This window comes from Acartia tonsa, chromosome 4 (assembly GCF_053477335.1).
Source record: "Acartia tonsa isolate MP-2025a chromosome 4, ASM5347733v1, whole genome shotgun sequence".
NCBI classification, from domain to species: Eukaryota; Metazoa; Arthropoda; class Copepoda; order Calanoida; family Acartiidae; genus Acartia; species Acartia tonsa.
The window spans coordinates 56,204,346-56,229,450 of record NC_137263.1 but is presented as its reverse complement, the minus strand read 5'-3'; the positions used below and the strand labels follow the sequence as shown (position 1 = coordinate 56,229,450).

The 25,105-nt window shown below is 32.0% G+C and overlaps 3 protein-coding genes across 4 annotated transcripts in view; 2 read left to right on the top strand and 1 right to left on the bottom strand.

Moving 5' to 3' along the window:
* The window catches only part of MED18 (mediator complex subunit 18), a 550,858-nt gene that overhangs the window by 61,925 nt on the left and 463,828 nt on the right, over positions 1-25,105 (top strand). The window lies entirely within an intron of this gene.
* LOC145317859 (uncharacterized) overlaps positions 1-25,105 on the top strand; it is a 266,488-nt gene that overhangs the window by 61,913 nt on the left and 179,470 nt on the right. The gene's annotated exons all lie outside the window — the stretch shown is intronic.
* Cdk5alpha (Cdk5 activator-like protein) overlaps positions 1-25,105 on the bottom strand; it is a 67,021-nt gene that overhangs the window by 26,746 nt on the left and 15,170 nt on the right. For both annotated transcript variants that reach the window (XM_080159147.1, XM_080159148.1), the window contains 3 exons: positions 19,240-19,347; positions 14,397-14,450; positions 5,947-6,330 (listed from right to left, as the gene is read on the bottom strand). In XM_080159147.1, coding sequence (XP_080015273.1) covers positions 5,947-6,330; positions 14,397-14,450; positions 19,240-19,347 — 546 coding nt within the window. The remainder of the gene's footprint in view (positions 1-5,946; positions 6,331-14,396; positions 14,451-19,239; positions 19,348-25,105) is intronic.

Sequence of the window (25,105 nt, the reverse complement as noted above, 5' to 3'; positions counted from 1 at the left end):
AGATAGATAGAGAGATAGTTAGATAGATAGATAGATAGATAGATAGATAGATAGATAGATAGATAGATAGATAGATAGATAGATAGATAGATAGATAGATAGATAGATAGATAGATAGATAAATAGATAGATATAGGGTTACATAGATAGATGGATAGATGGATACAGGTATGTTACCCAGGCACTTTAGCAACTCACTTGTGCAAGCCTAGATAAATAGATAGTAAGATAGATAGATAGGTAGATTTTTATATATATATTTGTTCATGTTTTTGGCAAAAATGATTACAAAGCAGATCTTAGATCCTGAAACAGTTTCTTTACAAGCCCAAGTAATCAGTTTTTAAAATATCTTTCTATTTCGAATATAGCTAAAAAGATAAATATATTTATGACACCTTGAATTTAGCAAAGCGTTTAGTATTTTTTTCAAAAGTTGTTTTATCTATAATTTTTATAAAAAGAAAGATACCTGTAGAAAAATAGATAAAAGTATAGATATTAAGTTAAAAGATCAAATAATCAAAAAAAGATGCGCAAATAAAAATTCGCTTTCAGTTACATCAAATGAAAAAATGCATTTTTCTTTATACATTTTGTCATTTTTTTCCGATAGTGTAAATTTTACAGGTAAAAGAATTTATTATTTATTATATTTGAAATAAATCGATGACTTAATGAATATATATAACAATCTTTTAGCAATGTTTTATCATTATTTTCAGCGATTTTTTCATGGATCTTAAGGGATAAGACAATCGAAGATAAATCATGATAGACAAAATTACAACTTTTGTATATTTGTATACGTATTTGTTGAAACATTTGGACACTCAACTTAATGAACCAACTAGTCAAATAATATAAAAAAGTACCCAAAGTTTTAAGCCACTCCATTCCTGAATTATTAAATTTTTGCCATTTCGTTTTCCTTCAAACAAAACCTTAAAAATTAAACTTTAATGAAAAAAATAAAGAAAAAATCTTAAATGGGAAATGTCTTTTGACGTCAATATTTAATATATGAATAAATTTCCTCTCCTTTTAATCTCTAATAAAATGATTTCAAATGTTGAGCAAAAATCCAATTTAAAAAGTTTTTTTTAAATCCTTGAAAGAATATGCATGGATAAATGGAAAGGCAAATTGAGAATTAAATCATTTTTCCCCCAAATTAATTTATGTGATATTCTTTAATTGGTAACATTTTGACATTGGGTAAAAATTTAGGGATCTAAAGGGATAAGACAATGGCCGATAATTTGATGTAAACCCCCAATGATGTTACACTAAATTACCCTTTACAATTAATGGTTGAATCGTTTAAACTATCAACTTACTGAAACGACCAATAAAAATTTAATAAAAGTTCCCAAAATTGTTAAGCCAACTAATAAGATAACCTTATCATAAAACATTGGGGACTTATATAATAAATAGCCCATTGTCCCCACCCTCCCTCTATTGGAATGCAAAAAATATGAAAACATTCAAGTTAAAAAGAAATCAAATTAAACTTTATAGGAAAATCCATTGATATAAAAGTATGTGAAATATACCAGGGATCTAAAGAGATAAGACAATGGCCGATAAATTGATGATGACAAAAGATTGTTAGGCTAACGTCATAAGACTTTGGGGACTAGTGTGATAAACAGTCCAATGTCCCCTCCCTCCCTGCAAATATATTAAGAATTTCTGTATAATTCCGATATTTTCAAAGTTGAGGGTATTGTTAACTATTATCCGGGAGAGAGGGAACGTTGGGCTGTTTATTACTCTAGTCCCCAAAGTTTTATAATAACGTTTTCTTATTCGTTGGCTTGACAACTTTGGAGACTTTAATTGAATTTTGAATTATTAAGTTAAGTGTCCAAACGTAACAACCACCATTTGTAATCTACAGAACATAAAATAATGTGTATCATCATTTGGGAAGTACATCAATTTATCGGCCATTGTCTTATCCCTTTAGATTTATATTTTGTATAAAATTAATAAAAGAGCTCAAGAGGAGGTGTTGGGTATTATCTTCCAACTTTTAAAAATTAGGATTTTTAAAACTGAACACAGTAATAGTGTCTGACTGATTATGACGTAACAAAAAAAAATTAGCCAATGAGAGGCTGTTATTGACCAATGGTAAAATTTATAGTCGCCTCTCATTGGCTAATTTTTTTTGTTACGTCATAATCAGTCAGACACTATTACTGTGTTCTTTAAAACTTTACAAAATTAGGATTTTTTAAACTTTAAAAAAATAGGACTTTTAAAAGTGGAAAAATCATTCAAGAAAACATTCCATTTTTATAAATCTCTAATTTTAAGTTCTAAAATTATTCAATGAATTTGAATGCAAGGATCTAAAGGGATAAGACAATGGAAGATAAATTGATGTACATCCCCAATGATGATCCACATATTACTCCTTATGTAGATAATAATTAGTGGTTGCAATGTTTGGACACTCAACTTAATGAACCAACTAATAAAAATTTAATAAAAGTCCCCAAAGTTTTCAAGCCAAAGAATAAGAAAACATTGTTCTAAAACTTTGAAGACTAGTGTAATAAACAGCCCAATGTCCACTCTCTCCCTGATTTGAATGAATAGCAAATTAATATTAATATGAGAGGAAACTTAATTAAAGAGGAAAAAGATGATATCAAAGTGTATTTTTAATAACTTGCTTCAGCTCAATAATTCATTCAAATTGAGAAGTATTTTTCCCCTATAAGATAACGAATTCCTTTAATTTTTGCTAGAAATAAACCCGTTCTAACCCCCAAAAAAATCTCGGGTACATTGGACTGTTTTATAAAAATTTAGAATAGACTAAACTTTTCAACCATTAATTTTATTCTTCAAAAAGGTCATTATTGGTTAAAATTTATCTTCCATAGTCCTATCTCTTTTTATTGAAGTTGCTGTAAAAAAACTATAAAAAATATATTTTTATTTTTCTTATTTAGCTTTACTTTTCAAATATTTATAGCTGTACAAATGTTAGAGCAAATATCAAATAACGTTTAAAATGCAGGAGAAGAAAAAACTTTTAAATGTTGGTTTTATCCTTCTTACATTCTCTTTTATGTGTGCATATTTGCCAGGGAGGAAGGGAACATTGGGCTGTTATTACACTAGTCCTCAAAATGCACTAATGACGTATTCTTATTCGTTGGCATAACAACTTTGGGGACACTAATTGAATTTTGATTGGTCGGTTCATTAAATTGAGTGTCCAAACGTTTTCACCACTAATTGTAATCTACAAAAAAAGGTAATTTTGTGTATCATCATTGGGGAAAGACAACAATTTATCGGCCATTCTCTTATCCCTTTAGATCACTGATATTTACAGGGATCTAATAAACGGTAAATTGATGTACATCCCAAATTATTATAAACTAAATTACCAATTGTATAGTGTAAAATCATTGGTGACAAAGTATGAACACTGCTGGTTTGTACAACCCAATCAAGATTTAGTCAAAAATCCCAATAGGTTTTAAGCCAAAGAAAGAGAAATAGTGTTTAGGTTTTATTATTAGTTATCTATCGCTTCGTATAATAGACAGCTTTTCGCGGATATTAAAATTAAAAATTATGAGCTTAAAGCCAGAGGAGCCGGAGGCTTGGGCTGACAAAACTGGTACTAATTTTATGATTTTTTTTTATTCGTGGATTTATATTTTTTTTCAGTTTGGCTGAGAACCGGTTGTAATCCAGCGGATATTAATCGGTTTGGAAGCCATCCTGGAAATTTAACATAATTGCTCATGATACATAATTAATTTCTCTGTGGAAAATATATTTTTAGATCTATTCTTTCTTTGAAGTTAAACGTAGAAATTAAAATCGGTATGATTCCTCCTTTAGCTTAGTGGACCATACATTTTGAGAGGGGTAACTAAACACCCCTTCACCCCCACTCTTGTTGAGTGTTGAGTCAGGGATCTAAAAGGATAAGACACTGACCTATAAATTCATGTACATCATCAATGATGATACACAAAATTACCCCTTCCTCTTCTGTAGATTACAATTAAAGGGTTTTTAAGCCAAAGAATAAGAAAACGTTATAATAAAACTTTGGGGACTAGTGTAATTAACAGCCCAATGTCCCCTCCCTCCCATGGGTTGAGTGGTCCACTATTAGTTGAGGGGATATTGCCATAAGTTCGGTTACCTAACCATTAAAATATAAATATTCATGAATATTGATTTCTTATGCAAGAACAAGGAATGCACAACGGTAGCGGGACAAAGTGTCTCAAAAATCAGTCATGTGACGTCATAAAAATGAGGGAGATGAGAGGAGAAGTGGGAAATAAAACCCCTAAAAAAGAGATAGATAATTTTTATGACGTCACATGAATGATTTTTTAGACACTCTGTCCCGCTACTGCGAAACGTCAAATAGCTGTAATGGGAAGTTGGTACATGGATGGACACCCAAGCTTTTTTTTATTTTGAGGGGACTAAATGAGGTGTTTGAAAGGTTTGAGGGGGTTATTATGATGTATTCTTATTTTTTGGGGGGGTGGGAGAAAAATGAGGGGTTTAAAGTTTGAGGATTGGACGTCTATTCTATGGGTTGGTATTCAAAATCTATTTGATTAATTAATAATGATCCATATCCTATAAAATTTGTATGTCTAGCCTAGAAGCTAAGGTCACCAAGCTTTATAATAAAGTTTTCTTATTCGTTGACTCCATGACTTTGGGTACTTTTCTTGAGTTTTGATTGTTTACTTTATTAAGTTGAGTGTCCAAACGTTTCAACCACTAATTGTAAACTACAGAAGGGTTTATTTTGTGTGTCATTATTTTAGATGTACATAAATATATTGGCCCTTAGATCTTTAGACCTAGAAAATTTTAAAGGATTTCGTCCAATAAGGCAAAGATAAATCAATATTCTCGTATTCATTCGAATCCAGTGGATAGGAACCGGTTCTCATCCATACGAAAAACCTATGTCTAGAATCGTATTATATCCAGCTTTCTACGAATATAGAAATGTACAACCATAAGATTAAAAACAGTTTTTTTAGCCGTTGCCTTCGGCACCTCGGGGCTAAAAAAACTAGTTTTAATCTCATGATTGTACTTTCTATATCCGCGGAAAGCCGTTTATAATACGATGCGAGAAATAACTATTATGCAATTCTTGTTGTTTTTAAACATTATTTATCCCCTTTAATGTGTAACTCCTTCAATTAATGAAATTATGAAAATACTAGCGGCTACGCCCCTAGAGGCCTCTAGTGGCACTTTAAATTTTTTTTTTATATTTAAAATGTGTCTATGTTGCGTTCGACGTTTATGTTTGCGTTGAACTCTCTTTCTAAAATCGAGAACGTAAAAAAATTTCGCTTTTTTGTGATTTCTCTTAGGAGGGTGGTGGTACCCTTCCCCAAAATAGTTAAAAACCTTCCCGGGACATATGAGAATCTACCCTGTTAAGGAGAATCCGATCGGTTCAGCGGTTAGCGAGATCCTTTGGTACAGACACACAGATACACAGACAAACAAACAGACAAACATCCTGTTACTTTAGTATAAGGATAAGTATAGCCCTTTTAGAAAAAAAAACATCAAAACTACTTTTTATATGATACAGATGAAACAATGAATTTAGTCTTTAAAAAAATCTTTAAAAGGGACCGTTTTCGAATATAACAGTTAAAAAGCAGATAGTTAGTGGTCATAAAAAGAAAAGAGTATAGATGACTTAAATAGTAAAATTTATAAACTTTCAAATAATTAATATTTTTGTCTTTTTTATCATTGCCGACTGATGGATCATGTGAATTGTTAACTAGTTGCTTTTTAAAAGAGATATCTTCACCAAAAATCAGTAGTCTAGCCTTAATAAGCACCAAATCTTTACGAACTGACTGACGGACGGACAAAAAGACAGAGTGAACTAAAAATCTCTACCTGGATAACTGTCTTCTTGGTGGTGGGCTTGGAGATAATTCCGTCCGCGTGGCTCCTCCCAAACTGCTGCTGCCGGTTCTTATTTGTACCAAAATTATTGTTGTTCAAAATAGTCGCGGAATCCTTAACGCCGCCGTTCGCAGCAGCCGCCACCGTGTTGTTATTAACCCCGCCGTTGGTCACAAATCCATGTCCGCCGGCTCCGCCGATCGACGAGGCGACCATGGTCCCGCCGTTGGCGATGGTTGACGGTTTGTCATTTTCTCTGGAGGCTGCGGTTGTGTTGTTGCCGAAATAGTTGTTGTTTTGCTTGTTGTTGGTTGTGGCGGTGGCTTCGTCCTTCTGCTGCTGCTTTGTCGGGCTCTCTACGCCATTGCTTGAGTCCTGAAATTTGTCAAAAATTATATCATTTCATCCATATGTCATTTTTTTATCTATTTCTCTAATTGGCTGTTCTTATCTATTTGTCTAAGAGAAGGAGTTGACATAGAGGTATTTTATAATAACGTTTTCTTATTCATTGGTTTAACAACTTTGTGAAGGTTTCATTGAATTTTAATTGGTTGGTTCATTACATTGAGTGTCCAAACATTTTAACAACTAATTGTAATTTACAGAAAGGGTAATTTTGTGTATCATCATCGAATCATCGGCCATTGTCTTATCCAAGATAAATTTTCAATGTGACCTTTCTATATTGAATATCCGGCTTTTTCTATTCATTTATTTGAACAATCATATTTCTATGGCAAGATATTTATAGATTTAATATAAAATCAATTGTACTTAAACAAAACTAGCAGATTTTTGGTATAATCACTTATATTGTAAGTAAATAACCCACCAAAACCCCTTTCTACAATTTTTATTACACAAGTCCCCAAAGTTTTATAATAACGTTTTCTTATTCTTAAACCTAACATCTTTGGAGACTTTTTTAAATGGTTAATCAAGTTGCGTGTTCAAACGTTTCAACCACTAATTTTAATCTACAGAAGGGGTAATTTTGTGTATCATAATGTGGAATTTACATCAAATTATCGGTCATTGTCTTATCCCTTTAGATCCCTGCAAAAAAAGGGATCTTTAGGAATAAGACAATGGACGATAAATTCATGTACATCCCCATAATGGCTAACAAAATAGGCCCTTCTGTAGATCAAAATTATTGGTTGAAAAGTTTGGTCACTGCTAGTTTGAACTAACCAATCATAATTCAATAAAATAAAGATTTTCAAAACCAGCGAATAAGAGAATATGTTTATAAAACTTTGGGTACCTGTATATATACCAGGAATCTAAAGGGATAAGACAATATATAAGGGATAAGACGATAAATATATGTACACCCCCATGATGACAAACAAAATTATCCCTTCTGTAGATTAAAATTAGTGGTTGAAAAGATTGGTCACTCCTCCCATTGCATTGCCAACGAATGAGATAATGTATTTATAAAACTTTGGGTACCAGTATAATGTTCAATTATTTGGGTAAACTTGTTTCATTAGAAAATATACTAAACTTTCCAATATAAATATAAGCGCACGCTAAAGATAACGTGAATTGTTAAAAAAAAGTTAAATACGTTTCTAAAGAAAAACTTATAAAAATATTATATTTCTTATCAGAGAGAGAGACAAAATTATACAAAAAATTAATCTCAAAAAGTTGTAAAAAAAATGTCGTTTTTGCATGAGGGAGGGGATATTGGACTGTAAATTTTACTGGTCCCCAAAGTTTTTTAAAAACCCAATATCATTTGTTGACTTAAAAATTCTTTAGTCTGTCGTGCAATCCTTCAATTTTTCTATCAATGATTTTGGTCTAGATATGGGGTAATTTTGTTTATCTTAATTGGGTAATTTATCGCCAAATGTCTTATCCCTTATCCTTTCAGATCCCTGTATTCGACATTTAGATTTTTCTTGATAAAGCTTGTCTCCTATCACAGAATGCAGTGATTGAAAATAATTTTATCCGTAATCGATATATTATTACTTGGATGTTGCACCAGTTTTTCATGTAATCTAATAAAGTAAAACTTGCAGTTGGCTAAAATAATGAACCCCTCATCCACCCACTCACCCTTCCTACTGGATGAACAAACTGACCAATAAACGGGTTTCATGTTAGCAACCTAAATTGGCGACATTTTTCTGCTGTCAATATATCCACGTATATTTTATATCCATTTAATCTGTTTATCATGAAGCACAAAGTAGAAATTCCATCAAATCCTATTCTGTAAAGTAGTAAGGTTTAAAACTTTGAATAATAGTCAAATGTCCCCTCCCTCCCTAATCGATCAAACCATTTTAAAAAATTCCTAAACATTTCTAATAAAAACTGATTTTTTTTGTAAAATAATGGATGTAGAATATACGTGGATATCATGACAGGGGAAAAATTGTCGTCAATTTAGGTTGCTATTTCCCTTGTCATTTATTAGTCAGTTTGTTAATCCAGTAGAAGGGTAGGGGTAAAGGGGGTTTATTGTTATTTTAGCAAGCTACAAGTTTCACTTTATTAGAGTACATGAAAATCTGGTGCAATATCCAAGTAATAATAAATCCATTGTTAAAATCACATTGCGCAGAGCGTGATTGGTTTAATACATGGTTTATAAGTTTTATATTTAGAAATTTTTGTTTTATGCTTAATTTTTAATAAAACAAGGATTTATCATATCAAAATAGCTTAACAATAAAATTATATAAACTTGAGGGATAAGACAATGGAGGATAAACCATAGTAAACAAAAATACTCCTTCTGTAGATTAAGATTAATGGTGGAAAAGTTTGGACACTGCTTGTTTGTACAAACCAATCCAGATTTAGTAAAAGTTTAGGGAATAGTCCCTTTCGAGGCAACACCCCTTAAGGGGCGATAGGTCGTATTTTTAGAATGGCTTTTTATATGTTATTTTAGGTTAGGTTAGGTTATTTTGGGTTAGGTGATTGCTCCACAGGGCTAGGCAATCGGCCCCGCAGGGTTAGAGCCCTTATAATCCAACGAATAGCAGAAAGTAAGCTTAACAACTTTAATTGAATTTTGATTGGTTTATTCATTAAGTTCAGAGTCCAAACGATTCAACCACTTATTAAAATCTTAATTAAATGGTAATTCTGTGACTCATCATTGGAAAGGTGCATTAATTTATTGGCCATTGTCTTATCCCTTTAGATGACAACAGTAAAAGTGTCTGACTATGACGTCAGAAAAAATTAACAATTAACCAATAAGAAGCCAGTATTCACTGTGGTAAAATATATAGCGGCCTCTCATTGGTTAATTGTTAATTTTTTCTGACGTCATAGTCAGACACTTTTACTGTTTCCCTTTAGATCCCTGATAACCTACAATCAAATGTCCCCTCCCTCAAAGTTCTTTACTAACTAAAAATCGTGTAAAATCTCAAAACGGGACGTACAGACAGACAAGTATGGAAATACAAGAGTTGCTGTGCTCCTTAGAATGATATTGCATTTGGAAATGTACAACGAAGAAGCCTTATTAATGTATTTATCATTTTTTAGTAGCGAAGCTACTATATAATTTACCTTTGTCCGTCCGTCCGTCAGTAACGCTATTAAGTTTTCCTTTGTAAAGATACCCAATACAAATAAGCATAATAATTTTACTTTGTTCGGTGGTCGACAGTTTTGCAACAAAATATGCTATTATAAAAAGTATATTAGGTAAGCTTCATATAATTACTTAGATGGTTTTAAGCTATCTTGTTAGCGGATTCAAGTCTTGGGATGGTTTTAAGCTATTTTTCTGTACTCTTTCTGCCCTTAGATTATAGAGCTACTAAATGCTAGGGGCGTAGTCACAAGTAAATGTTAAAACATATGGCAAAGGTTTTGAGATTTTTTTCTACGAATTTATTATTTTTAAGGCCACTAAACATATATTCTTTGTCCGTCCATCCATGATTTTTTTCGTGCTTCGCTACTTATGGATGTTGTCATCCTTGTTGTCAAAAATATTCCAACATTATGGAGTTATATAAATATTAAGCTGCACGCGATAACTGACAAAAGTACAGACTGACGTTTTCATTTTTAATGCATTAGATATTCACTGTTTTATAGTAATTTGGCATCAAACAGGTCTTCTCCTATCTCCTTTTTTTGCTAATACCAATGCAATGGAATAAAAAAGTTTTAATGGCACGAGGTGATAGGTTCGAATCTTGGCCTAACACCGCGTCATAACTAAAACCGTTAATAATGGTGTCTTACTGCTGCTATGTCAGATGTGCGACATAAATAGTTAGAGTAGGGTGCATTGGCCCATAAGCAGGCGCAACTGATTACCATGTACAGTTAGGACTTCTCAGACGAAGGTCGTGCAATCAAAGGGTTGGTTGTCTGTTAGATGTTACTTAACCTAATATCCTTGACCGGGTGTTAGAGTATCGCATCCCAATACAAGCGGATGGTGGTCTGAGCTGGATCTTTAAATGTGTAGCCGTTGCCGTAGCCGTGGCCGTAGTCGTAGCCGTCGCCACTGCCGGTTCTGCGCCAATATAACATGGATTTTTAAATGTTTGAAATTTTTACATATTATCATTATTTTTTTCTTCATATTTTTACTGAAAATTCAAAAAGTGGCTGTTATTTAAAGATCGCATATAGCCGTGGCCACGCGTAGCCAATTTGATTTAAAGATCGCTATTAGGTTAGTGGCTGTACCTCTGGCAGCGGCAACGGCAACGGCTACACATTTAAAGATCCAGCTCTGGATTCTCTAGATAATTACTTGAAAATCGAAGGTCAGACAAAAAAATTACATAATTAAAATTAAATATGGAAAGATATTAGCTTTACATACATTGAGACAGAGTGAGGGAAGAACACTCTTTTGTTTTTTAAGAGGGATCTAATGGGATAAGACATGGATGATAAATTGATATTCATCCCCATTTATGTTGTACAATATTTACCCATTCTGAAGGTTAAAGTAATTGTTTCAATCAAAAGGATTCATTCAGAGTTCCTAAAGCTTTAAAGCCAGTGAATAAGAAAACTTTGGGGACCAGTATAATTTACAGTCCAATGTCCCCTCCCTCCCTACCTCGTTTTTTTGGCAGTAGCACAATAGTTGTAAGTTGAAAGTGCATTTATAGAGGGGGTTATTAACTTAGGATAGATTTACAGGGTTATTTATTAAGGTAGAATAAAGGAGTAATTTGGTTTACCATCATTGTGGGTTTACATAAAAATTCCTCCAGTAATTTGGTTTGTCATAATTGTGAGTGTAGATAGATTTCCATCAATAATCTTTATCTTCATAAGGGGTAATTAAGTTTATCATCATTTTAGTTGTACATAAATTTCCACAATTAATTTTGATCTTCATAAGGGTAATATGGTTTATAATCATTTTGGGTCTACATGAATATTTCATCCTTTGTCTTATCCCTTAAGATCCCTGCACATTGGGCTGTTTGTTACACTGGTCCCCAAAGTTTTATAGTAACGTTTTCTTATTCGTTGGCACAACAACTTTGGGGACTTTTATTGAACTTTGGTTGGTTGGTTCATTAAGTTGAGTGTACAAACGTTTTAATCACTTATTGTAATATACCTATAGGGTAATTTTGTGTATCATCATTGGGAATATACATTAAATTATCTATCATTGTCTTATCCCTTTAGATCCTTAAAGGATACCAACCCCAACAAATGACCTTGTAAAATTGGCTGCGAAGTAAAAAAGCAATTACTCTTCTAGCAATGGATATAGGATATACATGGATATATTGACAAGGGAAAATTTGTAGTAAATTTAGATTGCTATTATGGAACTCATTTATTTCAGTAGGAGAATATGGGGTAAATGGCGGTGGATGGAGAGTATTTTTATTTTAGCTGGCTGCAACTATCACTTTATTAGAGTACATGAAAATCTGGTGCAACATCCAAGTAATAATATATCGATTGTAATTACTTTTGTAGCTATTTATAGCAACCATGTGTAATTCGAGAGATGAGATTAATTTTTTTTACAGATTGGGTTACTAACAAGGTTGCTAGCACGGAGGGAGGGGCCATTGGTCTTTAAATTTGTTCTCTCATTCGCTTTAAAACTTTGGGGACTTAAATATTGTTTGGGTTTTCAAACAAGCAGTGTCCAAACTAATAATTTTATATCTACAAAAGGGGTAATTTTGTTTATCTTAATTTGAGTGTTCATTAAATAATCGTCCATTGCCTTAGCCCTCATTATTCGTGTAAAATCAAAACTTTAAGTCACAAGTTGCTATCAATCATTAAGACCAATAAAAAGCTTCCATAAAAAGTAGACCATCATTTTTAATGAACATAATTAAATTTAGGTAATGGATTTATTATTACTTGGATCTTCAATCAGTTTATCATGTATTCTAATAAAGTGAATCTTGTAGCAGGCTAAAAAAACAATCTCCACTCCTCTTTTACCCCATGCCCTCCCCTCCTACTGGATGAACGTACTGACCAACAAATTTCAGGGGGAAAAGCAACCTAAATTGACGACAACTTTTCCCCTGTGATAAAACCCATGTATATTCTAAATCAATTATTCACATTCACGTTTTTCAAACAAAATAGTTATTTACATTATTTTTGCTGACGTCACATTAAAAAAAATAAACAAAACATCATTAAAACAAAAAGAATTATATTTTGAATGTAAATTTTAGTAGACATTTTCTGTTCATATCATGTTGGCCCTCTCATTCCGGGACATTGGACTGTAAATTACACTGGAACTCAAAGATTTTTAACCACTTAACCTTATTTGTTAGCCCAAAAACTTTGATTATTTATATCAAATATTGGTTCAAATTATCAGTAATGTTCCGACCAATAATTATAATCTACACTAGGGGTAATTTTGTTTACCATCATTAAGATAAAAAATGAAATTGGGGGTGCTTTATGAAGGTGCGTTTAAAGTTAAGCAGATATTGTCTCCAAATCTATTTATAACCGCACGTGCAGACTTTAATGATTATATGCAGCAAAATTTGCTTTCATGTATTGTATATGCATTCAAATCCGGGATAGGACAATGGCCGATAAATCGATGTACATCCCCAATGATGATGCACAAAATTACCGTTTCTGAAGATTATAATTAGTGGTTGAAACGTTTGGAGACTCAACTTAATGAACAAACCAATCTAAATTCATGAAAAGTTCCCAAAGTTCTCAAGATAACGAAGGAGATAACATTATTATAAAACTTTGGGAACTAGTGTAATAAACAACCCAATGCCCCCTCCCTTCCTGCATTCAAATAGTACAACTGACGAGCCTTGATAATATTTTGTGAAATTTGAAGAATATTTTAAGTAGCTGAGTATATGTATGCAGTGATTGTAAGGACTAAGATAATGGAAGATAAAGGGAGAGGTAGGTTGTACTAAAATTCTGTAAATGTGTGAGGTTTTTTTTTTTGCAGAACATTTCCTTGGTCTTTTTTTCTGAAGATTTCCCTGGTCCTTTTAGGAATTTCTCCTTAATTTTTTTTATCACCTCTTGAGGCAAAGCCCCTATAGGCTAGGGGCGAAGCTGCTAATCTATAATACAAAGTAGCTTGATGTCTGTCTGTCTGTCCGTCCGTCCGTCTGAAGCTTAAGATCTCGGTAACCACTGAACCGATCGGATTCTACTCTTCAGGGTATATACCTATTGGTCCTGCGGTGGTTTTAAGCTATTTTCTTGGGGGTTGGGACACCCCCAACCCCCCCAAAAACAAAAAAAATCCTCCCCTTTTTTTACGAATTTTGCAAATAGGTAAGTAATAGAAAATGTAATTATACCTCTTGGGGCAAAGCCCCTAGAGGCTAGGGGCGAAGCCGCTAGTATTTATATAACGTGTTTTGGAATGATAAAGTCAATTTTATGTAAATTTATAAAAATGCAAAAATAAAACTTTTCCTCAGATTTTAAACTTTTCTTAAGCATAAAAACATAAATTTACATTATATTATTTGATTATATAAATATAGGGGCGTGTCCAAGGAAGGAGGGGACATTGGACTGTAAATTTCACAGGTAACCACTTGATATTCGTTGGCTCTAAAACTTTGGATATGTTATTGATTATTGATTGGTTGGTTTTAAACTTACAATATTCAAAGTTTTAAAACCAATAATTTTATTCTTCAGAATTTGGGACATATATATTTTTAATGATTGTTTTAGGTTAAGTTTAATTAAATAAATGTTTAAAGAGCCCTGTCGGATAGAAATATGTTTATTTAAAAAAATTTAAATAAGGGGAAGGGTTTTTCAGTGGTCTCAAAATAGGTTTGAGTAAAATAACATTTTTTCGTAGATATATTATTTGTTATTAGTTTCTTTTTTTTATATCTTTTATTAATAACGTAATTTTTTTCAAACAATCCTAAAAATATATAAATATATCAATAAATAAAAAAAAGTTTTACCTGTATTTTTGTCTTGGATAATTTGGTAGCAATGTCCAGATTTTTGTTATCCTGGCAAGTTTTATACAATTACTTTGATGTTAATTTTGGTAACAAGCTTTCCTGAGAAACACAAATAACTCCAACTTGCTTTGTTCTTGTTTGAAATAAATTAAAAAAACGAGGGGTTGTTTTGAAAGGAAAGCTTTTCTATATTTAGGGACAGTCTGTCCGTACGTACTTTTTTAATAACAAATTTTTATGTGATACAATTATCCGATTCATCTAATTTTCTGAATACTGATTCCTAGGACAACAAAGTACAATGTTATAAGCGAATCGTCTCAATAATCAATACCTAAAATGTAATATTGTCCTTAAACATTATCCTGCATTTAAGCAGTTTTTCAACGAATTTACTTACAACTTTGTTTCGACTTTTGTACATTTATATTCTGAGTACACTCTACAATGAATAATATTCATTTGTCCTACCGTTTCAAAGCTTCGCTTTTATGGATGTTGTAATCCTTGTTCAATTTTAAAGTAATGTTATGTTAGGTTATATTGTTTACAAGATAGCCCCACAGTATTAAAGCAACGTAGATATATACTCCGTAGGGTTAAGGCTCCCTGCAGGGGTTAGGCATAAATAAAAAAAAACTATCCCCTCAACCCCTATTTCATTTTATTTTACAAATTAGGAGTGGGGGGGGGGGAGTTAGTCTCTTTGGGGGAATAATTAAAATGAAATGTTTTCATAGCAAGGGCTATCAGATCCATTTCGGCATTGTATCCTTATACAAAAGTAACAGGATGTTTGTCTGTTTGTGTATCTGTGTGTCTGTACCAAAGGTTCTCGCTAACCGTTGAACTGGTCTGGTTCTCCATAACAGGGTAGCTTCTTATAGGTCCCGGGAAGGTTTATAACTATTTTCTTGGGGAATGGGACACCCCCAATCCCCCCAAAAATGAAAAATACCCCCCCCCCCAAAAAAAAATTATTTTTTTAAACTAAAATTACAAATGATAGGGGAGTCACTCCCCGCTTCACCCCCCCCCCCCAAAAAAAAAAAATTTCCACCCCCCAAAATATTTTTTTTACTTTTTCTTTTAAAATCGAAAATAAGAAATTTGGTTATCAAATTCGACTTCCCCCTTCCTCAAGTGCCCCTAAAGGCCTCTAGGGGCGTAGGCGCTAGTTTAAGTAGATAGAGATAAAGGTATTAATGAAAGACCAACAAAATTGTTACCACCACAAAAGAATTAATGAATAGCTTTGCCACTTAAAAAGGATTAATATAATATAAAATTTAATACAAATATTATTTACATTATAAATATATGTAAAATAAAATTAATATTTTAAATTTGCAAACATAATTTTATATCTGGTTTAATTCTATTAACTAGAACTAGCGGCTTCGCCCCTAGCCTCTAGGAGCTTTGCCCCAAGAGGTTTAATCAAACCAATTTTTCGTATTTTAGATTTAAAAGAAAAATTTCAAAAAAAATTTTGGGGGGGGGGGCAAATTTTTTTTTTTTTTTTTTTTGGGGGGGGGGTAGTCGACCCCACTATTTTGATTTTTGGGGGGGTATTTTTCATTTTTTCGGGGGGGGGGAAGGTGGTGTCCCACCCCCCTAAGAAAATAGTTATAAACCTTCCCAGGACCTATGAGAAGCTACCCTGTAAAGGAGAACCCGATCGGTTCAGCGGTTAGCGAGATCCTTCGCTACAAACAAACAGACAGACAAACAAACAGGCAGACATCGTTCTACTTTGTATTATAGATAATAGATATAAATGCAAAGAGGGAGGGGATATTGGGCTGTTTATTGTACAGGTGCTCAAAGTTTTATAATAACGTTTTATATTTTTGTTGGCTTAACAACGTTGGGGACTTTAACTGAATTTTGATTAGTTGGTTCATGAAGTTGATGTCCAAACTACTAATTGCAATCTTTAGAAGGGGTAATTTTTGTTTATCATCATTGGAGATGTACATCAATTTATCGGCTATTGTCTTATCCCTTTAGATCCCTGAGAATATAAGTGTCCTTTTCCCTCATATACCCACTGAATGACTTACTCGCTTATTTATTCACTCATAAAAATAGCTCACATAAAGTGGGATGTTTTCAAGGTAACCGATTTTAAGCTTAAAGTGCCTAATAAAAAAATGTCATCATACAATACAAATAACTAATGATGGGTCAGTATAAATTTTAGCATTGTTCAATATAATTGAATACTGGCCTATCATTGGTCATTTGTATTGTTTGACGTCATTTTTTTAGGCACTATAAGCGGCTTCTTTCTTGTATCGATATCACCATCCCCCTACCAGTGGAAGCTGGGTGAGAGATAGACCCTAAATCCTTTGAGTTTTATCTTTGTTATGCCAATAACTTTCTATAGACACCTTAACATCTAAAATATGTCTACTGTAGCTCCTACTCGGCAAAGTCAAAACTTGAATTTAGCATTAGGTCACCTTGAAAGTATCCCACTGTGGGTTTGGTAAAAATAACAGTTTTTAATTTTGATGTACTTTTTTATGTTTATGAAATGTATTATTAAAAATTGCTTGTAGTTGTTTCTGTACATCTATAAACCTCATTGTCCTTGTATATTTAAAATATCATACTTATGCATTTTTTAAAAATTAAACTAATTCTTTTATATTAAGATAGAATAGCATAATAGATTAAATTGAATAGTTTAATTGATCAAGGTTTTTTATTGTTATTTTTTTACAATGAGCCCTTTCATGTTATAGTCAATCTACTCTTTTTTTAAATAAAAAAAAGAGTAGCCAAATAAGATTAAAATTGGTTCTATGAAAGTTAAAGGCTATATTCTTTGTTGGGAGAGGGAGGGGGGAGCTGTTAGTTTTTTGGTCCGTTTTTGTACAGTACATATTTTTACATAAGGTTTTTCTCAAGTTCTACAATATACCTTTTTTAATAAGTTTATTTACTAAAAAGTACAAAAAAATGATTTATGAATCCAAATACTAATTCAGCTTTTAGAATCAGTATTTTCCTAGAAATGTACTTTTTAAACGTGATTACTTTTTTGGTCTAATGGGTGACTCTTGTCTTTGAGAAGTTACATTGATAAAAAGGACTTGCTAATTAGCTTAGGCGTAGCTATTCTAATGTAGGGAGGGGACTTTGGATTAAAAATTTATATTTTTGGCTTTAAGCGCTCCTAGCGGAAAATAATTTAATTAAAAACAATTATTTGTGTACTAGAACCCATGCAACTTTTCTTATTTTGGCTAATTTTAAAGCCTTTAGTAATTAGTAATTAGCTTTTCTACTTAATTTTGATTTTACTAAACATATTAAGAGTACTTCATAAATATTTAAGTTATTATATTAGTTTATATTAATGTTACATTAATAAAATATTGCAAAATTTCATATTATATTGTAGAGATATGCTATTAAAATCCAATTTTGCAGAATATTTAATTATACGAGGATCTAATATAATTATGATTATTAGAATAATTTTTATAATTACTTTAGAGAGGGGACTGTAAATCATTCTAGTCCCCAGTTTCATGAACACGATATCTCATTTGTTGGCTTAAAAGCTAAAAATATAGGCTGTTTGGTACAGGCTGGTAGTGTTTAACTGTCCTACTAATAATTTTAATCAGTAAAAGGAGCAATTTTATTTATTGTAAAAGGGGGGTGTATTAATTTATAGTCTATTGTCTTATCCCTTTAGATTCCTTATTCAACATATACTAGTTATTGATAAAAAAAATTGCTAAACCATATCAGGTATTACCCTAATTTTTAAGGGGGTTGTCGATACTCCCCCCCCCCCCCACCCTTCTTTCCGCATTACCATAGTTATAAAAATTCACTCAGGATTTTACATGTTCTAGATAATGAAACTCTTCTATGAAAATAATAGTTGAACCTGTTGAAAAATACATATACCACACCTTTTTACAAAAAATAGCAAGTACAGTTTTCCTAAATCACTTTTTTTAAAATGATTATAATTATTCTTTTAGTTATTTATTATACTATATTAATTGTGTATGATAAGAAGTAAAGATTGAATTTGATAAAACGATTAAATCAGGCATAATGTGTGATTATTTCTTCATTGAGCTTAAATTTTGTTAGAGGCAATTGTGAAATATTTTGTTCAACCTTTTCCACTTCAATAGTTTTATAGGTTAGCTATTTATTCTCTTTCTTTCTCTATTTTTTCTCTCCCTTTCTGTCTATCTCTTCTTTCTTCCTCTCTTTCTTTCTTTCTTTCTCTCTCTCTCTTTCTTTCTGCCTTTTTCTATGTCTCTATTTTTCTCTCTCTCCCTCTTTTTCTCTCTGCCTCTTACATCCTTACAAATCCTTTTAAAATTTGAAATGTTGAAAATTGTTATCATATTAAATCTGTGTTGTATATATGTATTTTGACATAAAACGAAATTTAATATCGTTTAATATTTCCTTAAAAATGAAATTTTGCAATATGTTTTTTGTAGCAATATTAAAATCAATATATTTTTGCATATTTTAAAAGATTTTTATCTCCACGAAAATTTATATTACTAAAAGCAATCATAGCATATACAGTTTTTTTGTCTGAAGCTTAAAATTTTTATAAGTGCTGAACCGACTTACAAATCTTAATGTTATGGAAGCTTCAGATAGGACCTGGGGTGGTTTTAGGCTATTATTTTCTTCTTTTCTTCTCTTTCAAAATACACATTCATAAAAATTAACACAACCAAGTAGCAGAAAACAATTTGCTAGCAGACAAAAATTTCATTTGAAGAGGGAGGTAGTTATCTTTACATACCAAAATGTCGAATTATTAGTAATTGTATTCCTGTAGTAGCTGTGTCGACTTGGATCCATGGCAGAGCGCGGCCTGGATGTTCTTGTTGTTGTCCACCAGGGGGTGGATGTTGTCCAGGGGGGCGCGGAACCCGCCTTTACCCTGAAATTAAAAAGGTTTAGTTAGTCTTCATGCCGCTAGGTGGTGTTATATATTATTTAAATTGGTTTATAGAGTCAGTTTCAAATATGACGAGAAATCTTTACGATTTTTTTAAAATTTGATAAAGACAAAAATGACGCGAAAACATTGTTACCCTGAAATTAAAAAGTTTAGTTAGCTTTTATGCCGCTAGGTGGTGTTACATTATTATTTACGTTAAATGTCCATTTTCATATCCTCTGATGAAGTGATGCACGCAGCTGGATAAAATAAAGATACCCCCATCCTCTCCTTAACCCCATCCCCTCCCCTCCTGCAGGATCAATAAATTGACCAATATATGAGGTCCATATTACCATTTTCGCTGTCAATATATCCACATATATTCTATATCCAATGTAATGGAAAACCATAATATTAATAATATGCATTTACGCTTACAAGAAAACATTAATCAGTCAAGTGGAAACATAATAGCCATATATTTTCAGGGATTTGGCATTGGGATGTAAAAAATACCATTAAAGACAAATTTTAAAATTTTGGACACTGCAGATTAAATTATTGGTTGAAAACCTTAGACACTAAACTTAATGAACCAACTAATCAACATTTATTATTAGTATCCAATGTTTTTTAACCAAAAAAAAAGATTACGTAATTATAAAACTTTGGGTACCAGTGTAATTAAGAGTCCAATGTCCCCTCCCTCCCTGGAATGTAATACATTTGGCCTATATATTTCTTGTGCCTATTAATAATCACATTTTGTTTTTATCCCCAGAAAATTGTGATTTACTCTTATTTGCAGGAAGGAGGGAACATTGGTTTGTTAATTACTAATAATAACTTTTTCGGGAATAGTCCTTTGTGATATCGCACCTTAAGGGGCGATTTGTCGTAATTTTAAAATGGCTTTTTATAGTTTATTTTAGGTTAGGTTATATTGGGTTAGGTGATTGCCCCACAGGGTTAGGTAATTGGCCCCGCACGGTTAGAGCCCCCCGCGGGGGCTAAAAAAAGGAGAAAACCTACTGTGAAAAATACGAAGAATCGCCCCTTAAGGTGCGATGTCACGAAAGGGACTATACCCAATTTTTCTTATCTCATGGCTTTGAAAATAGGGTAATTTTGAACTGTTTAACGTTTATATGTTGAGTGATCAAAAGTTGTAATCTACAGAAAAGGTAATTTTGTTTATCTGCCTTGGGGTAGTTTATCAATTTATCGCCCATTGTCTTGTCTGTAAGATCCCTGCCCTTGCTAAATGCGCAACTATTCTGTTTCATGTCTTTTTGTCAGTTATTACATTATCTTACTTGCTTAATGTGGTAGTTATTTTTAAAAACGAAGCTTTTCTATAATTAGGGTCTGTCCGTCCGTACGTCCGTCCGAGATAGTTAGCTTTTATTCGTTAATTTAGGCATTAGAATTGTCCTATCGATTTCAAACTTTGCATGGTGTTTCCTTTAGTAGTTAGGTACGATTTAGAAAGCATAGCAACTCTATAATCATCACCAAAATGTTCGTACGTCCATTTTAAACATGTTGATTTTTAACTTTTTTAACATCAAATTTTTATGTGATCTAATTGACTGATTGATCTGATTTTTGGTATGTTGATTCCTGGGACAACAAAGTATAATGTTATAAGCGAAGCAACTCTATAATGAATTCCTAAAAATGTAAGTATGTTTATAAACATTATCCTGTATCAAGCAGTTTTCCAACAAATTTACTTACAATTTTGCTTTAACTTAATACATTTATATTCTGATTATTCAGTTCTGACACTATACAAGTGTTAATGTCCGTTTGTCCTAAAGTTTCAGTGCTTCGCTTTTATGGATGTTGTCATCCTTGTCTAATCAAATATTAATATACTGATATTTATGTATACAAATAGAATTACTTTAGTTACTTTTGACCTTTACTCAAATAATATCTCAATCTAACGGGTGACAAATACCCACTAGCTCGGGAATGTACGCAAGTTTAAAAAGCACACGGTCAAATAAACACAACGAAATTTAAGGTTTAAAAACATTAAATTTTAGTTTTAAAAACATTAAATTTTAGTTTTAAATCAAAAGAAATTAAAAAACTTTTAGACTTTTTTATAATTCATAAAAACATTGAAAGTTTGTATTTTCTAATATTTGAGTCTTTAAATGCATTTTATGATGTAATGAATAATTTCAATAAAAACTTTGTATTTCAAACCAGAAAGGGAAGGGACTTGGGTTGTTTATTACACTAGTCCCTAAAATTTTATAATAACATTTTCTTATTTGTTGGTTTAACAACTTTGGGGACTTTTATGTATTTAGATTGGTTAATTAAGTTGGGTGAGTGGGTAATTTTGTGTGTCATCATCGGGTATGTACATTAATTTATCGGCCATTGTCTTATCCCTTTAGAGCCCTGATATCAAACATATAAAAAAACGTATCTTAACATTTATAGAAATGTCATATACAGATAAATATAGAAAAAGAATCTACTTAATTTTTTTTGGTTAGCTTAGCTACTCTATAAATATTTCTTTCTGTTAGACCTCTTGTAAAAAGTATTAAGATTTTTTGTCCAATACTAACCACTGAACCGATTGAGTCCTCCATTTTAGGAAACTTTTAACGTTCTCGGGAAAATAAAAAATCAGACATGTGACGTCATAAAAATGAGAGAGATGAGAGGAGAAGTGTGAAAGAAAACCCCTAAAAAAGAGATGGATAATCCCTCATTTTTATGACATCACATGTCTGATTTTTGAGTGAGTTTCTCCAGTTACCTTTTCGGATCTAGTGCAGTTCACGGTAAAATGTTTATGATAACGATTATCTCCAAAAATCTATAAACTGTAAAGTCTGCTAGCAGCCAAATAGCTGTACATTAAGATGTATAAGTTGAAAAGAATTTTAATGTTAGAGGGAGATTTGAAATCTGCATCAAATTTTAAGGATTTTTTTATAAAATTAGTTTTTTTTGTATAATTGTTCATCTAAAAGCGGAAATACAATTTAAGTTAATTAATTTTGGCATCTGTGATTGGTGGATTAAAACTATCTGCGCTCTGATTGGAGAAGCTTAAGTGACGTACATCATTCAACAAATTAGAGCGCAGGTAGTTTCAAATCCACCTATCCTATTGGTCAAAATTGATTAACTTAAATTGTATTTCCGCTTTTAGATAAAGCATTTTACAAAAAAACGAATTTTATAAAAAAAATCCTTAAAATTTGATACAGATTTCAAATCTCCCTCTAACATTAAAATTCCTTCCAAATTATATATCTTAATGCACATGTCATGCCCACACCCCTTTATATGAGACATAAGAAGGCCTATAAATTATACAGAATAGCCAAGACCCTATGATGCACAGCAATTCTTCAATGAAGAAAAAAACGCATAAAAACTTAACTGTGCATTGGTAAGTAATTTCAAATGATAAAAGTGGAAATCATGTTTATCATCATTGGGGTTGTATTAACTTTGTACAACATTATTCTTGTTTCGTCTAGAATCATGAATACCTAAGATATTATTTGAAAAAGCAATAGAAACATTTTTCCAGTATGGCTTCGAAACAGATTAATAACCGCTGGATTAAAACCAATTCTCAGCTATACTGAAAATTCATGTATAGCATCGTATAACAGACCATTTTCAACAAATATTAAAATAAAATTCATAAAAATTATACCAGTTTTGTTAATCCGGACCTTCGGCCCCTGGGGGTTAACAAAACTGGTTTAATCTTATAATTTTTCAATTTGATATACGTGGAAAGCTGTGTATAATACGATGTGATAAATAACTATGAGGCTTTGACGTATAATTTTGCTTATAAAACGATTATATATATTTTTCTGTTAAAAGAAATTTTCAAAAGGCTGACTTTAAAGAATTTTTCAGTCATAAAAATAGCAAGCAACCCTATTATATAAAGTAGTGAACTTTTTATGTCTGTAGTAAACGTTCCTCGCTAACCGCTAACCACTGAACCGATATGGATCTCCTTTACAGTAATAGTTATTTCTCGTATCGTATTATAAACGGCTTTCCGCGGATATAGAATGTACAATTATAAGATTAAAACTAGTTTTTTTAGCCCCGAGGTGACCGGCTAAAAAAACTGGTTTAATCTTATGATTGTACATTTCTATATTCGTAGAAAACTGGATATAATACGATGCTAGACATAGTTTTTTCGTATGGATGAGAACCGGTTCCTATCCACCGGATTCGAATGAATACGAGAAAGCTGTTTATAGGGCTAGGGAAGGTTTTTTAACTATTTTGGGGGAGGATATCTTAAGTTTTTAACCCTCCAAACAAAGGATGACTTCTCCCAAAAAAATTTGTAAAAGTCCCCCTAGAGGCTTCTAAGGGGGCATCCACTAGTTGTACTATAATATATAACAAGGATGACAACATCCATAAAAGCGAAGCACTGAAACGGTAGGACAAACGGACACTAACACTTGTATAATATCTGAACTGAAAAATCGGAACATAAATGTATAAATGTCGAATCAAAATTGTAGGTAAATTTGTTGAAAAACTGCTTAAAAACAGGATAATGTTTATGGACATACTTACATTTTTGGACTTGATTATAGAGTTGCTTCGCTTATAATATTGTTCTTTGTTGTCTCAGGAATCAATATACCAAAAATCAGATCAAACGGATAATTAAAACACTTGAAAATTTGTTGTTAAAAAAGTAGAAAAATCAACATGTTTAAAATGGACGTACGGACATTCTGGTAATGATTATAGAGTTGCTACGCTTTCTAAATCGTCCCCAACTACTACAGGAATCATCATGCAAAGTTTAAAATCGATAGGACAATTCTAACATGCCTAAATTAACGAATAAAAGCTATCTATCTCGGACGGACGGACGTACGGACGGACGGACGGACCGACCCTAATTATAGAAAAGCTTCGCTTTTAAAAAGAATACATTTTGTTATAATAAAGATCATAATGAATAAATTATGTATTATGTTGTTGAGTTTCATAAGCTTATTATATTAAATATTATAATCCTAATCTGTGAAATAGTACAAAATATGCAGGGATCTAAAGAGGATAAGACAATGGTCGATAAATTGATGTACATCCCCAATGATGATACAAAAAAATTAACCCCTTTTGTAGCGATAAGTGGTTGAATCGTTTTGACACTCAACTCAATTTGCTAGTTTAGGAGTGCCCAATTAATGGTATGCGCTAATATTGGGCATACTAACCAACACGTCCTTGTTGCCTTTCTAAAATGGATATATGATATACGTGGATATGTTGACAGGCGAAAATTTTCGTCAATTTAGGTTGCTAACATGAATATCATTTATTGGTCAGTTTGTTCATCCAGTACAAGGGGAAGGGATGGATTATTGATATTTAGTCAGCTACGAGTATCTCTCTTTTAGAGTACATGAAAATCTGGTGCAGCATCCAAGTAATAATATATCGATTATTACTTATTAATTTTACGCAATTATTGGCAATACTTAATGTTATTAATTTTTGTTATCGATAATCAAATACGATATTGTTGACGTAATTATTATACAAAATGAACATACAAGGTCAATTCTGTTCATAAGTAGCACAGCAATAGTTAGCTAACAATATTTTCATAAGAAGTAGACTGGTTAAGTAAAATTATTTGAGTCAATTGATGTCTTTAAAATCAATAAATTTCCTATCATAAAAGTGGTACCGTATTTATGTCTTTAGTTTA